General features: G+C 36.2%; 1 protein-coding gene and 1 long non-coding RNA gene across 5 annotated transcripts in view; one reads left to right on the plus strand and one right to left on the minus strand.

Moving 5' to 3' along the window:
- The window catches only part of VCL (vinculin), a 91,702-nt gene that overhangs the window by 24,372 nt on the left and 50,151 nt on the right, over window positions 1–17,179 (plus strand). For all 4 annotated transcript variants that reach the window (XM_032491563.1, XM_032491565.1, XM_032491564.1 and 1 more), the window contains exon 2: window positions 7,673–7,743. In XM_032491563.1, the coding sequence (XP_032347454.1) occupies window positions 7,673–7,743 (71 nt within the window). The remainder of the gene's footprint in view (window positions 1–7,672; window positions 7,744–17,179) is intronic.
- LOC116667200 lies at window positions 301–6,643 on the minus strand. Its single transcript, XR_004324014.1, has 3 exons — window positions 6,562–6,643; window positions 1,041–1,043; window positions 301–311 (listed from the first exon to the last, which is right to left on the minus strand). It is a non-coding gene; the product is annotated as an uncharacterized LOC116667200 (long non-coding RNA).

Genomic DNA, 17,179 nt, shown 5'->3' on the forward strand with positions numbered 1-17,179 from the left:
TCTTTAGTTTATTTTTCAGTAAGACTCTAAGCTCCAAGAGGTCAGGGGCCACATGTATTTTCTTCATCACTGTCTTAATACTTGGCACATGGTATGTTATATAAATATTTGATTGAATAAATGCACTAACAAATGAACTTGTCATCCTAGCTTTCTTCCCTCTAGTCCATTCTTGCTGCTGCATTTTTCTTGTTGAATTACAAACCTAATACTGTCTTTTGCTTAGAACCAAGAAATAATTTCCCACTGTTTAGAGAATAAGCACATTGCCTACAGGGCCCTCCCTGATGTGTCTCTTTCTGCTCCTCCGACTTCCTACCTCTCCACACCTCTTCTCCACCCAGTACCGTGTTCCAGCCCAGTGGCTCTGTGTTCCCTGTACTGGCTGTACTTCACACATGATGCTCCACTATTGGAAAGCTCCCTTTTCTTCCCTAAATCTCATTACTCCCGGATAACTCTTTATCAGTCTTCCTTTTCCTCTGTGAAACCTCCCCTTCCTCACTCATGCAGAGCGGAAGTTTGGATGTAACTATTAGAGGATACGTTACACTGTTACAATGACTTGTTTAAACATTAGTCTTGTCTGTGAAGAGCGAGGTCTGAGTTCTCATTTATTTTTGTATTCCCATCACACGTAGTGTTGAACATAGTGCCTCCCACTTAGGAACTTCTCATTAAGTTCTTGATTAAATGAAAGTGAGTGAGTTGGAACTCAGAGTAGGTTACAGAGTCCTAGTTTTTCTAGTATATATTGCCTTTTAAACACTTGACTCTGGTGTGTCATCTGTGAGTGATACAGAAGGTACCAGTGAGGGAGTGGATGGATCACAAATCCATCACCAACCACTGCAGGGAAACAGTCAAAAGTGTTGCTGGTGTTGGGTCACATACATTATTGTCCCTGTATAACACAAGTGTGGTACTGGACACAGCTGCCTATCAGAGTGGCTGTTCAGTATAATGGATTGATCAACCTAATACTTATGCCATAAGAAACACTGATTTGAACCAAGCTGACCAGGCAGATGGATGCACACTCTCTTGTCTTGTCACAGTCAGTTGACCCTGTAGCTTGGCTTGGGCCATTGTAACTTTAACTGTAAGTGAGGCTTCCATTTTCATCATTTGTATCTTCTTGTCTAAATACATTAACAGCCTCTGTTGATTATCATCTCCCTGCCACCTTTTTAATATAATGCTCTAAGTTACCACTTAGACTGTACAAATCGGTGACACAAGTCCTCCTTGCTGTGTTTTGTCTTTCTGTTTTTTTATACTTAGTCTAGCTAAGGGAGACATCTCTATTAATATATTTTTTAGTCTGGGTAGTGACTTGAACCAACCAAGCTTTCTTTACGGAAAGAAACCAAATCTCTCTACATTACTAAACCAAGTTGAGTAGATTGTGATAAACAGAGTAATAACAACAGCAGAAGACAAAAGTCCTCACACAGAATTTTTAACTGAAGTCACATATTAAACAAAAGATTTTAAAATTAACTACAAAGTAAGAGCTCTTCAGAAGAAACAGGGCTTCCCGCCAAGCCCCCTAAATATGCCCCCAGGGCTCTTACTCATTCACTACCATTATTTCAGTTTATATATGGAAAGATGTTTTATTTCTTATCTCTTTTTTCCCCACCACCTAGCAGAGGCGTAGTTGGCACTTACTGCCTGTTCATTGAAATGAATGGAATTGAATTGAATGAAAGGGCCTCATGAGTTAGAAGCAATTCTCTAAAGAAGAAAGTGAAAGAAATAATTTTAGCAGTGAATAGAATCAACAAATCTGAATTTCAGCAGTGGATTAAAGTTTGGAAGCAATAAAATGTGTTCACTGTAAAGTTAGATTACTTTGAAAGGATTGTTTTAAAATGCTGACCTGGAAAACCTGCTCAGACCTTAAGACTAAGATCTCTGTGTCATTTTTTTCTCTATTTTTTTTTAAAAACACTTTAATATATAGGTCTTTTTTTCAGAGGGAATAAGATTTATTTTAAGGTTTAAAAAATCAGACATCTAGTTTTGTCTCAAAATCTTAAACAAATAGATAAAATATTCAAGAAGTGAGAGCTTTTAAAGTTTATATTTATTAATTGTTTTATACTTTGTCTTGTTCTCCCAAAGAATTTGAGGTTGAAAATGAGGACTTAAGGTAGAAGAGATAAAGGTAAATTTCCTTTATCAGAGAGCTAAAAGGGAGTTGGGTTAACCTATACTGGACAGGTAAAGAGACACCTAAGGGAATCACATAGTATAAAAGAAATATTTGAGTAATTAAATGATTTTTTTTGAGATCACAGAGGCACTTATTAGCTGAACTGGAACTAGAAATCAAGTCACCAAATTTCTATGCGTTTTCTTTTACCGTGTATGTAGCAAAAACGTTTGGCTTAACTAGGCAAGTGTTTTTATGACTTGGTTTTGCACAGGTTCAGAAAGCATTTGTCACGATTATTACTGACCCACTTGTTTGCAAAGTTGTAGCTTGTACTGGGAAATCATATGCTTCCCCCTACTAATGTTGACCTCCAGGAGTAATGTTTCTCCACCAGCTACGAAGATTCCTACTAGTTAACAAAGAACATTTTGTGAATCCCTTTCTCAATTGTTCTGCTCTTTTTATTTGGAAAAGACGGGTGCAGGAGAAACTGTTTCTGTTTTGATAGTGTGAGGAGAGAGGAGGAAAGTTCATTTCCTGTCATCTCCTGGTTGATGGCTTAAAAACGAGAAGTTTTGTCTGTGGCTGTTTTCAATAGGGTTTGCCAGCTGTTTACACACAGGCAATGCCTTTCTGGTCCTGCCTATCTTTAGACACTGGCTTCTTCGGAAATTCTTGACTTGATAACGTCAGTAATGGAATCCTAAATTGAAAAGATCTAGAACAGAGGATGACAACCTTTGAATAAATGGGCAGGTTAAGTTACATAATCCTTTCTGCCCTCACTTGGTATACAAAGCCCTTCCCAGGCTGACTCCAGCTTCCCTTTCTAGCCTCATTGCCTTTGCTGAAGCCACACCAGCCTGTTTTTCTTGTCTGGTCAACCATGTGCTCAAACACTTGTGAGCCGTGGCCTGTGCGCTTCTTTGTGCTTGGGCTGTCTAATTCCTCTTCTCCACCCAGCTACTTCTGTCTTTCCAAGCCCAGCTCTTTTCTTCTGTGAAGACACCACGTAGTAAAGGCAAAAATCAAGGTTAATCCGGCAGTTGTGGGGAGGGTGAGTTAGAAGAAGGGAGTCTAGAGGCGGGAGAACCAGTTTTAGGAGACAGTAAAAGCCCCATAGACCTGAGCTGTCCAGTGTGGTAGTCACTAGCCGCATGTGGAACTTCAGTTCAATTTAAGTGAATGAAGATAATCTGAAAAGGCTACATACTGTACGATTCTAACTATATGACATTCTGGAAAAGGCAGAATTATGGAGATAGTAAAAAGATCAGTGGTTTCCAGGGGCTTGAGGGCGGGGAGGGGTGATAGGCGGAGGGCAGGCTTTTTAGGGCGATACTCTGTGTTACCGTAGTGGTGGATACCTGTTATCATGCACGCATCGAAACGCAGAAAGTGTACAACACCAACAGTGCAGTGTAAAATGAACTGTGAATTTGAGGTGATTATGATGTGTCAGTGTAGGTTCATCAGTTGTAACAAATGTGCCACGCCAGTGGGGGATGTTGACAATGGGGGTATGTTGACAATGGGGGAGGCTGTTGATACCGGGGCACAGGGTGTACGGGAAATCTCTATATCGTCTCAGTTTTGCAGTAAACCTAAAACAGCTATTAAAAAATAGCCTTAATAAAAAAGATTAAAGATTATAGTAAATAAAAGTAATAATTCAGTTCCTCAGCTGTACTAGCCAGTTTCAAGTGCTTGGTAGCCACATGCTTGGCTACCATATTGGGTAACACAAATGAAATAGAACATAAATGGAACATTTCCCTCACAACAGAAAGTTCTGTTGGACAGCATTGCCAAAAATCACTTTCCCAAGTAAATATGGCGTTCATTCTACATAGTCTCTTTTTATGTGTTGTGCCTTAAAAACAGGACCATTCATTTTATGTAACCTAATTGTAGGCTGAGTGTATTGAAGATCAGAGTTATTATGGATACTGTCATGAATGCAGCTTGGGATAATAAATCAGATTTAGTGCCCATCTCTTAATGCTTGAAAATAGCTTCAAAATAAGTAGCCCTTGAGTATGTTTTTCTTGTCTATTTCTCTTTCCTTACCTACCCCTACCCTTATAGAAGAGACATAAAATAGTTAAATAAAATTCATTCTTTAGTAATTACCTCTACTGGGGTCAGAATAATTGCTATTTGAAAAGCGGCTTCGGTGGTTTTGCCTGGTATGCTCATGGTTGTTTTACTTTTCATGATATATCTTAGTCGTATATCAGCCTTCTAGCATTGCTGCCTTTGAAGACATTTTAGTTGACCTATATGCCATTTTTTATTTTTCTTTCCCTCAATCCACTCCCCATCCTCTACCTTACCCATCCCAAGAGCAAGTCCCATTAGCTCTTCCTCCAAAAAAACTAATTCTTCATTTCCACTTTCACATCTTGTTTTAAGTCACTACCGTCTCTCCCTGGGACGGCAGCAGTAGCCTCCTAACTGGTCACTCTGCTTCCCCGAGCCCTCTGAGATCACTTCTCCTTATAACAGGCAAAATGACCTTAAAAAAAATCAGGTCATGTCAATCTCTTGTTTATCGCTCCTGCTTTCTGTTGTACTGAGAGAAGGTTCCAAACGCCTTAACCTGGCCTACAAGGTTCTCTGCCTTCTTACCCAACCTCATCACATGCCTTCTCCCTCACTGAACTTCAGCCATTATGGCCTTCTTAAGGTTCCTTGAGTACCCAAACTTTCTTGCCTTAGGGTCGCCTTCTTGCTTCTCTCTCTGGATTCTTTCCCAGCTCTTGCATGAGTGGTTCCTTCTCAGCTCCAATGTTACTTCTTTGTCCACTCTTTTAAAAGTAGGCTCCCTCTACTCCTGCCCCGTACTCTTTGTAGCATCATCCTTACTAGTAATCTGGAATGATTTTTGTTTACTCATTTATTTACTTGTGTAGTCTCTCTGTGTCTACTCTCACTAGAATATAACTTCTATGAGGGAAGGAAACTTACTTTGACTCCTGATCTGTCCCTGGTACGTAGAAAGGTGACTGGTGCCTATAGTTGTACTCAGTAAATATTTAATAACGCTGAATAACTGAGTACTTTCGAAAGGAGATATAAGAGGAACTCAGCCCCCACCCCTTCCTCTGACTTACAGGTTCTCTTCCCCCTTCCCCAACCCTTCCCCCCTCCCTCCCTCCCTCTCTGCGCCTGTGTGTGTCTCCGGCTCCCTCTCTATATGTACACATGTGTGTAAAATAAAAGGAATCACCATGTATCTAAATGGGAATATCCTTCTAGGCCCTTTGTGCTTAGTATCAACTGGTGACTTTGTTGCTGAACTTCATCTTTTACTTCACAAAGTCATGGCCCACAGCTTTTTGAATGGTTGATTTTTGTTGGAAACTATAGTGAACAATACATCTGGAAATATTCTGTCTGTTTTGATCTGAGAAACTCTGGAGAACCAGCTGCTGATTTGAAAGGCTTTTATTATGATACAGACAGTCTATTGTCTACAGAAGCACTGGCTATTACACAGTGGTATATGTGTTTTGCTTTTTTCTGAGCTATTAACTTGAGAGAAAAAGACTTGTATTCATTAACTCATGCCTTACTGGTATCCCGTGAAAACAGAGTATTGTGTTAGTTACTTTAACTGATTTACTATGCATTTAGGACATTTTCTTTCCCATTTTTCTTCTTTAAATTCAAGCAAAGTTTAAATGGTTAAATAGGAGAACTGAGACACTTTCCATTCTGGGTTTAAAAAATTTCACAGATTTCTGAATTAAAATGTGGTTTGTATTCAAGCTTTAACACTTCTAAATAGTGTTCTATTGATAAAAGGGTGAATTTCACTATTCTCTATATTAAATATTAAAGTTCACTTCTTCTAGAATAGCTTATAATGTGATATAGTTAAAGAAAAATTGACATCCAAGCCTCTCATAGGAATGATGTCAAAGGAAGTGAGTATGTGTACCATTTGTGGTATAATAAATACACATGCACATACATGCAAAGTGTGACTTAATACTTTGATTTTTTTTTTTAATTTTGGCTGTTACTTTTTGGAAAGGTTTATATAAAATGACAGATAATTACTAAAATTATTAGGTAGGAAGTAATTGCACCTAAATAATCCAGAGTAACATTTTAATATTACTTGAAAGTTTAAATTTTTTTTCTTTTTCTTTTACATATATTTTATTTATTTTATTATTATTTTTTTACTTTTCCCCTTAACGGGGGCATTGGGGATTGTGCACTCCAGGTGCACCCTCTACCACTGAGCTATACCCCCGACCCCTGCTTTTTTTGTTTTTTTAATGGAAGCCCTGGGAATTGAACTCAGGACCTCCTGCATGTGAAGCATGTATTCTACCACTGAGCTATATCCTCCACACCAATATTATTTTTTAAGTTACAAAAACTGTATATTCACATTTCAGAAAATTAGAAAACAGGAAATACAGATAACAAATTCCCACAAAATTCTGCAAGCATTAATAAAACCACCGGTAATATATTTTTTAAAATATTCTTTCAAAAGGTGTTTTGCCTTATACATAATGATTTTTTGATTTGTTGTAATCATAGTATATTTATTTTTTATTCCTCCTTTTCAATGAATTATAATGTAATAAACATTTTCCCATGGTGCTGAGTCTTTGTAACCATTATTTTAATGGCTCCATAGTACTCACTCTATATATCTTAATTTACTTAACTGCTCTTTGTTGTTGGATAAGTTATTTAAAAAATGTTTCGGCTTTTGTAACTAACATGATAGTGAATACTTTTATGAATATTGTTATTACCACATTTGGCATTACTGCTTATAGGGTATGTTCTCATAAGTGGCATCCCTAGATGTGGCATTTTTATGTCTCAGTACACACTAGCAAATGATTTCCCATAGAGAATATACCAGTTTGCATTGCCACTGGCAGGATGTAAAACTATCTATTTCATTGCAGCAGTTAGCATTATGTATTATTTCTTTTTAAGTTGCTCTATGATTAGGGGAAGCATCATGCTGATTACTAGTTAAGTTGTACATATTCGTATGTTTGGTTTCTAGTTTCAGAGTTATAATTGCTTCACCTCCCATGCTTTCCCAGATTCAGGAACATAAATTTTTTTTCCGAATAGATATTTTAGCCTATGTAACTGGATTCACATACTTCATGTATTCTTTTGGAGATGTAGCAGTTTGTCAGTTAAACATAAATACATACACACATGTATCTCAATGATGAATTTCTTTTTTTTCTTCCTCATTGTAGTTGATGATGCTTTCAAATGAATTACTCTCGAAAAGGATGAATACATTATGCTTATACTCCATATTGTTATCTAGGTGTATTATGGAAGCATGTATGGGAGCAATCTTGATAATTTCAGAAAAGCCAGAAACTTTCTTTGAATCCAGAAACTTCATTGCTAGATTATGTGTAATGTATATGTTTCATATATGTTTAAGTGATAGTTTTAAAAGTCTGAGAATGTATATTTGAATTGTGAGTCTTTTTTTCTCTGTAGGTTGGAAAAGAGACTGTTCAAACCACTGAGGATCAGATTTTGAAGAGAGATATGCCACCAGCATTTATTAAGTAAGTAATTAAAGCATTCTGTTGCTAAGCAGAATAATCCTCTTGTTAGAAAACAAAAGTACTGATTTTAGGAGCAATTAAAAAAATTATATAAAGCTCTGTTTACAGTTGGAATGTCATTCTTTCATCTTTCAACACTCAGGTTTCCTACTATTGATTTCATTCATCAGTGTTAGGCAATTTTGATACAATTTTTAATCAAGCCATGATTTCTGAATTTTGTTTTTCAGGATAGAAAGGATTTAGAAACGTTATGACCTTGGCATGTGGGAATCTTGATTGTATACTAAATATTGTTTGCTTAAAGATAATAGTGGGTACAAACTTTCAAAAAATATATTATAACATATTTCAGTAGTATCTTGTTATATTTACATATCACTTAATAGTCCTACAAATAATTTATGGACATTTTGACCTATTTTATGTAAAGCAAAAAGAGATACTAAGGTTTTGTTTTTTTTTTAATGGAGGTACTGGGGATTGAACCCAGGACCTCATGTATGTTAGGCAGGCGCTCTACCACTGAGCTGTTACTCACCCTGCAAGTTTTGATTAGTCACAGCTTCTCAGGTTCTTGATTATATTGTCTTTGATTAATGAATTTGTTCCTCATCCTTTATGGCAACCAAGTCCTAAGTAAAAGTAAAGGCATAAGACCAAAAAAACAGTGGAACCTCTACAAGCCAATCAATCTCTTCAGTTTAAAAATAAAAAAGGGCAAAAGACTTCAAAAGAGAGGAAATCCAAATGGTCAATAAATCTATGAATAGGTGCTCTATCTCATTAGTCATCAGAGAAGTACAGACAGGTCTATTTTAAGCTCCTAAATTAAGAAGTCTGATGATGTCAGTTGTTGGTGAGGATGTGGAGCATTTGGAACTCCCATACACCGCTGTCAGGAATGTAAATTGGTGCTACTTTGGGCAACAGTTTGGTGTTAGTAAAGCAGAAGATAGGCAATTTCACTGCCCCCGAGTATGTTCCCTAGAGAACCTTATGCCTATGCACTCTAGGATCCACTTACAGAAATACTGGTATCATCATTGTTCACGATGATGCCACTGGTCTGTCTGCTACTAGAAGGGATAAAAAACAATCATGGTATAGTCACAAATTGGAATAATAATCAGTAATAAAAAGGAATGAGAATTTTTCATTTTAAAATGGTTAGTTTTATGAATTTCACCTGAATTTAAGAAGAAAAAGAATGCATGGATCTCAAAAATAATTGAGGGAAGTGAATGACAGAGAGATGTGTAGGTAGGTTCTATTTATTTAAAGTTCAAAAACATGTAGAAATAAACTATGTTGTTTAAGGATGCCTATTTGTCAGATTAAAAGATAAAGATGAATAAGGAAATGAGGGCCATAAATGTCTGGGTAGTGGTACCTCTGGGAAGAAGGAAGAGGGCAACACGCAGAGAGAGCAGTGCCGAGACTTCTAAAGTGATAATAACGTTCTCTTTCTTGATTTAACTGTTGTGTTACATGAATTGTTGTTTTATAATTATTCATTATATTATACATATGTTTTGTGCAATTTTCTGTATGTATGTTATATATCACAATTTTAAATAAAGTGAGAAATGTTCCTTTATTTTTATCCTCCTTATGTTCTATTATTTTCCTAGAACAGATGCAAAATTTCACCCGTATTGATGTCTTCTTATTTCTAACTTACTTGAGTGGGTGCTTCTACAGAACTGTTTCTGTTATTCTGCAAAATGTTCATGTGTCAGGAAGTAAGGTACCAGAAGCATCTGTTTTTGGTAGAGCCTGTTTTGTGGGAATATTTTTTTAAACTTGCCTTCCTTGGACCTGGTGGTCACCGAGGTTTCTTTTTTCCCAGCCTTAACCAGTAGGAGCCTACTTTGTTTACATGCCATTTCATCAGTGTGGTAATATTAAGAATCCTATGCTGTCAGCTAAATGTATTATAGTTAAACTTGTATTTACTGTACATTAAAAACACAGCTCCAGCTTGTACCCATCTGCCCCTCACCCCCTGGAAGGTACAGAGGATGGTGAGATAGAATACAGGGAGTTTCAACATCAGGAAGGAAGTAGGACTCGATGATCCTATAAAAAGTTCCTTCCAACCCTTCACATTCGTGTCTATGAATATCATTTGATAGGTAACTGAATTTCTTCAGGAAACTCATTTCTGCTTATTCCCGGATATAGACCCTTAAAATATGTGATGTGCTCTCTCACAGGCTTCCTTGGGGACTTAGAAAAATTAAGGAGTGCCTTAGTTGTGACAACATTTTCCAAGAAGTGGGTAACTTTGAAACAAAACAAAACTTCATTGATCCCCCTTGGTAGCAAGTAGGACACCAACCCCTTACTCTCATAATAATGGGAAATTTAAAGAAAAGAGTTAAGCATTTATCCTATCTTTCCAGAGGTTTATAAAAAAATTAAAAACAGAACTATCATATGACCCAGCAGTTCCACTTCTGGGTATTTATCTTAAGAAACCAGAATCACTTACCTTGAAAAAATATCAGCATCCGATGTTCATAGCAGCACTATGTACAATAGCCAAGACATGGAAACAACCTTAGTGTCCATCGATGGGTGACTTGATAAAGGAGAAGTGATATATATACATATCTACATCGTATAAAATATGTTATTCAGCCATAGAAAAGAAGGAAATCCTGAGACAACAAGATTTGTGACAACATGGATGGACCCTGAGGGCATTATGCTAAGTGAAATAAGTCAGAGAAAGACAAATACTGCATGATCTCACTTGTATGTAAAACATTTAAAAAACTGAATTCATAGATACAGAGAATAGATTGGTGGCTGCCAGAAGCCGGGAGGTGGGGGTATGTGCAAAATGGGTGAAGAGAATCAAAAGATACAAACTTCCAGTTATAAATAAGCCATGGGGATATAACATACAGCATGGTGACCGTAGTTAACGATTCTATATTGTATATTTGAATGTTGCTAAGAGAGTAGATCCTGTAAGTTCTCGTCACAAGGGAAAAAAAATGGTAACTATCCTCCCTTTCCTGTGCAGACTTTATTTCACAAGTCAAATAGCACTAGTTGATGAGGGAAATCCTAACCGATAAATGTGGACTAAATGACAGAATTAGAAAGTCATCACTGTGCAACTTTTACTGGAACCATTGATTTTAGTAAGGATCATTAGTGAATGAAAACATTGAGAGATTTTAACCTTTATCATACCGTGGGGAAAGGAAAAGGAGGAGTCAGGGAAAAACACTGTGTTATGACCGACTGAAATACTTCTAGAGCAGTGTTTAAAATGTACATAACCAATATGCCACACTCTGAAATGCTACCTGAAAATAGCCTAGACTACAAAAACAATGTGGCTGTGGTTGGGGGGGCAAACAAATTTGAGAGCCCAAGAAATATTCTGCAGTTTAAAACATGATGGCTCTTTATGCTTTTCTTTAGAATGCAAAATGAAGCAGAAAATAACTTTAGTAGATGCCTTGACTCTGATGGGGAGGGGACAGAGAGGGAAACAGATGGAAACAATTAGTGACATCCTTGGAACTGTTGAGTAGGACATTCTTTTGAGCTGTTTGGTTGATGTTTGGAAGTTTCCAAGGCATGATAGACTGAAGCTTCCTCTGTCTCCACTTTCACAAGGATTTCTAAATAGGGTCTGTTTTGGTAACAGTAAAGAATAAAATAAGTTTAAAAAATTTATTCTTAGATCAGTCTCCCAGACTGCTAGAATGTTAGACTGTCAGGGCTAGAGAAAACAGAAGACTCTTGGTCTGTGGATAGATTTATACATACCTAAGTAATCTGATACAGATTTAGATACGACATTTTCAGGATTTTGAGGGTCTCAAAGTCAAATCATAGTCTATTTGAGAGACTGGCAGTTAAGGACATGTTGAAATGTTGAAGCATGGTTTAATATCAGTTAAAGATTATAGATTTGGGTTGTAACTGTCAATGAGGGACTTCCAATGCTGGGGCAGTTCGTTATTGTAAAAGTGAGGGCCATTTTAACATAGAGCAATATTTGCATTGTCACAGGAAGGCTTTCTCTTGGGTGGAGCAAAAGTTATCTGACCCCTGAGTGCACTGGGATAGAGTTTAAAATTTACTAATTTTACCCAAGATTGTGGTAATAGCCCCACTATTGCACAAGAGGTGTAGGGTTGCATGGTGATTGCCATAGAAACAGCCATGATCTTCATAGACTTCAGGCGTGCCACCGTCATGCTGTAACTGTTGAAATATTGGTTAGACTCACGCTATAAGAAGTCCTTTGGAGACTGTGAGAGGGAGATTCAGCCACTGCGCTCCATGTTTGCATTTTGTATCATCATTGTCAATCATTATCACTAGGCAGAAGCAGCAGCAATATTTATGTGTGATTGATTGATTAATGGGCTAGACACACTAATTGGTTAATTAAATATTTATTGATTGCTTTCTATGTGTCTAGCATGCTAAGTGCTGTATAAAATAGCGGTTCTTATCATTCTTATTATGAATAATCACTCATAAGATGTTGCTTGTTAATAGTAGTAAAGTGCCAAAGTTTGCCAATGCTTTACTTAAGAAAAAAAAGTAAATGGAGTGTATTCAAGGTCACATGTATAATGATATCCCTCTCATTCCCACTCATTAAGTTTTTTTTTTTTTTAACTTTTATTAAAGTATAATTATAATTCACTGGCTTTCTTTAGTAGGGGAGAAGTTAGTGGAATTACAGCCATTGTGGCTGGAAATTGTGCATAATCCCAGGCACAGCCATGGCTGTACGTCATGTGTGAGAGATTTATCCTTCTGTGTATCATGGATGAACTAAGGTGGAGAGCTGCTGTTGCAGAGAGGTTTTTTTTGTTAATGCTTTAAGAAGTTTCAAACTGAAGAGCTGTAAAACAGGCTGACTTTACCTGTAATAGGAATTCAGAGAAAGAGTGGTATTACTGTAGGTAGGAATGGTAGAAAGAGGCTTCGTATAGGAAGTGGGACTTGGGAGGACAGATGTAGGGAAAAAGGAGACTCCGGGAAGTGGGGACAGGTGTGGCCAGAAAGGAGCATACTCCTGGTGAAAGGAACAGCATGCATCGGTCACGTGGGCTGTGAGGCGAGGGATGGTCCCGGTGGGCGGGGTAGGAACTAATCTTTAGGGAGGTAGGTCGGACCAGGTGATGAAGGCCCTTGAAAGCCAGGCCCAGGTATTTGGAACTAGATGGCAGAGAAGCTTTGCAGTTCTTGAGCAGTAAGTAGTGCATAAGGTGAAAATGGTTTCTCAGGAAGATTCATGGCCAAATACAGGATGACTAGTACGTGCTAGTGGAGGAGAGTAAGCTGTATATCAGACTGACCAGATTCATTTTTCTGTCAGCATGGATTTGCTTCAAATTGATTTCTTATAGGTTAAAAAAAAACGTTTATGGCAAACCATTTTATTTGCCTCAGAAAAATTGCTATTGCAGTATGTAGTGAAATTTCATTCTTATTTCTGCAATGGAGCTGAAATGGATAAGGAAGACAGTTCTTGGCCCTTATCCAGGGGTGTTCAATACCTGAATGTATCAAAAGGTGTCACTTATGAGGTGGGCTTGTGGCATGAACTCCTTAAAAGGGGCATAATGAGGTTTGTCTGTTGGCAGGCAATTGAGTTTCATTTAGAACTGTAAGCTGTTGCTACTCTGTCTCAGTGCTGCCCTGAACAGTTCGCTTGAAATCATCAGAACTTGGATTGATTCACCAGTTTGGACTATTTTTTGAAACATATTATAATGTCTAAACCTATTGGATAAAAGAATGTTCCTAAAATACTTTGTGAAAGGGTGTATGTAGTATTGGCAATCTACATGATTGTCATTAATCATATTTCCTAGGAAGTTGCCTTGTTTTAACCCTTAAACTTTATTAGTTAAGCACAATTATGGTCTTTATTTGTATGATTTTTCCCTGACAGATATTCGTATACAAAGAAGAAATTTGAAAGGGATTTAAACATGCTTACACTTAATTTAGGTCTCTTTTGACCTAATTTAAAGTAGTGTCACATTTTTAGATCACAAGCCCTCATATTGAGCTTTTTTCTTTGCTTTTGATCTTGAACACTCAAAATATTCTGTGATGAAATTTATATTTTCAAACACTCTTCTTGGTGAAAATGCCCAGAATATCTTTTTAAAGTATTAATTCTTCACACATACTGCTCAATGCACTTTGCTTAACTGGGGCTGATGTGTGATTTTATACTTTTTGAGTTTTTTGTGATCCTTTCCATTGATATTTTAAGAAAAGATTTTTGTCTCTTAGCATAAATGACCAAATAACTATAAAATAATCATTCGCATCTGCCAGCTGACTGGGGCTGATGTGTGATTTTATACTTTTTGAGTTTTTTGTGATCCTTTCCATTGATATTTTAAGAAAAGATTTTTGTCTCTTAGCATAAATGACCAAATAACTATAAAATAATCATTCGCATCTGCCAGCTGACTAGTTGCTTTTTTGACCTAGAGCAAGCACTCAAACTTTAAATAGTTCACCTTTAAACTTGCCACGTAAATCATAATTGAGTACCACTATTCTTCACAGAGTTTCTCAAACCAAAATGATTTAAGACTTGAGTCTTCTCAACAGTGAACTTTGAGTATTTTATTAACTTGAGAAAGAGTTCTAAACAACTTGGCAGGGATTTAACCCTCGTTCTACTTTGTATGCCCTTCATGATTAAGAAGTAAACAAATAATGCTTTAAACATGTAATACTTTGGTTTCCATTGTCCACAGAGGAGTCACAATCATATGATTGAAAGGAACTCAAGGGGCCAAGGGAACTCATATTTACTGAGTATGTATTATTGAGCTGGGTATTTACATATTTCCATTTTCTCATGTAATTCTGAGAACACCAACCTCTAGGTATTAATAACTTCATTTTATAGATATGAAAACTGAGGTTTGACAAAATTTGACTCACCCAAGTTTGTTCAGCATCTACAAGGCAGAACATGTTTCCCACTGATGATCTCTCGGCTGCCAAGTCCACGTTCTTTCCATAATCTGACTTCCAAGAAGTCATGTAGTCCACCCACCTCTTTTCAGGCAGTACGAACTCTATACCACTCTTAGAGGAGAACAATTTACAGTTTTCCTAAATATTTCCAGAGAAGGAATTTTACACATGTAATTTGTGATGTACAGAAGCGTCTTATGATTCAAGCTACAAAGAAGTTAAAGTCATAATATTTTAAATTTTAAAAGAATCATAGACATTATTTAATCCAACCGCTTTATTTTATAGATGAACTGAGGCCATTGGCTGCACCAACTCTACTCTGCAAATTCAGACAGTAGCACTAAAAGTAATTAGACATAAGTATTCCCTTGACTATTCCTATATGGGTCCAGTCCCAAATTAAGAGGTTCTCAAGGTTTAAATTTTTTCCCACATCTATTTAAAATCTTTATTGTTCTTTCCTTAGTGGAAGCAAAAGAACCCGGTAAAAATAGCTCTATTTCTTTGAATACCTTTGATGAGCTGGGTACTTTAAGTTGTGTTAATCCACCTCATCTTGCATATGGAGAAGCTGAGACTGAGAGGCTCACAGTAACTTATTGAGAGTTGACCCAGTACATAGATGGCAGAGGTGAGATTCAAATCTTGAACTCCCTCACTCCCAGGCTTGTGCTCATTTCAGGATGCAAAGGCTCTTTCTCACCCTTCATTGTAAGAATCCCTTCTCATAATATAATATTGTGAGGCTTAAATGAGTGAGATAATGTATTTGTGAAAGGTAATGTGAAAGTACTTGAAAAAAAGATATTTGGTGATTATTAGCTTCCTTCTTCAGCTTCTCAATCTTTTTTTCTTCAATCATTTTCTCCAGATAAACTCAGTTACTTTTTAAACTTTCTCATGGAAAATTTTCCTCTAATTGATTGCCTGCTGTAAAAAGGCTTCTAAAAAAATAATGATTGCTTATTTTTATTTAATGCTCTTTCTATATCTGTTGAGATGATCATGCAATTTTACCCTTTAGTCTGTAAGATGGTCTTTATGCTACTCCATAAATACTGATTTTTGTGATGGTGAGCCATTTATGCATTTCTAAGATAAACCCTGCTTGGTTGTGATTTAGAAAAGAAAATATAGTGCTAAATTCAAATTTTTATTAATACAGTGCTAACTTCAATTCTAATATTTTAAAAAGATTTTGCTTGACGGATCTTGATGTATAATTTTCTTTTCTTGTTCTATTTCTTACCCTGTTTTGGTATCAAGGTTATTTTAAGTGTTTCCTAAAATAAGATCTTTTCTAGTCCTTGAAACCGTTTAGATAAGATAAAGATTGTTCTTGAAAGTCTGGCAAAACTTATATCTAAAATTCTCTGAGTCTGGTGTCTTTGAGAGGAAGAAACTTGATTATTCATTTAGATTCCTTTTATTATCTAATTCAGGTTTTAAATTCATTTTGAGTCAACTTTGATAATCTGATACTTTTCTAAGAAATAATCCATTTCATCTATCATATTTAGTTCACTATATGTACTTCTGCCTTTTTTCTTATCACTTTTATGGAGATTTACATTTTGTTAGATTTTCCCCCAAAGATCTATTTAGTTCGAGTCTTCTCATATTCATTAGTTACTCTTTTATTATTTGAATATCTAATTTTTAATATTTCTTTCTTTATATTCAGTATTTCTTATTTTTAAATAAAAATATTTTGGGCTCTCCATTTTGCTCTGTTTTACAAGTTTGGAAACAGTTATATAAGTACTTTAAAAGTTGTTCAGCCCTAAATATTTTGTAATTTTGGTTGTGAATCCCTCTTACCCTTGTGCATTATTGAGGAGTACAATTCAAAGTCCTTTTTGCTACACGCATACTTTGGAGAACCGTGTGTTTGGTTCCAGACCACCATAATATTAGAAATAAAGTGAATATCATGGTAAAGCAAGTCACATGATTTTTTTTTTTTTTGGTTTCCTACTGCATATAAAAGTGTTAACACTATTCTATAGTTAATTAAGGGTGCATTATGCCTATAAAACAATATACATACCTTAATTTAAAAATATTTTGTTGCTAAAAAAATGACAACAATTCATCAGAGACCACTGATCACAGATCACCCATAACAATATAATAATAGTGAAAAGCTTGAAATATTTGAGAATTACAAAATGTGACACAGAGACATGAAGTGAGCAAATGCTATTGGAAAAAATGGTGCCCATGATCTTGTTCAACACAGGGTCGCCACAGACCTTCTAATTTGTAAAAAAAAATATCATATTTGCGAAGCACAATAAAGTGAAGCACAATAGAGCAAGATATGCCTGTATGTTTTAGTTGTTATATTTCTAATTTAATTTCTTTGTGGCCAAAATAGATGGTTGGTATATTATCAATTCTTGGAAATTGTTTTGTGACATTATTAGTGGTCAGT

The sequence above is a fragment of the Camelus ferus genome, chromosome 11, assembly GCF_009834535.1.
Source record: "Camelus ferus isolate YT-003-E chromosome 11, BCGSAC_Cfer_1.0, whole genome shotgun sequence".
Taxonomy (NCBI): domain Eukaryota; kingdom Metazoa; phylum Chordata; class Mammalia; order Artiodactyla; family Camelidae; genus Camelus; species Camelus ferus.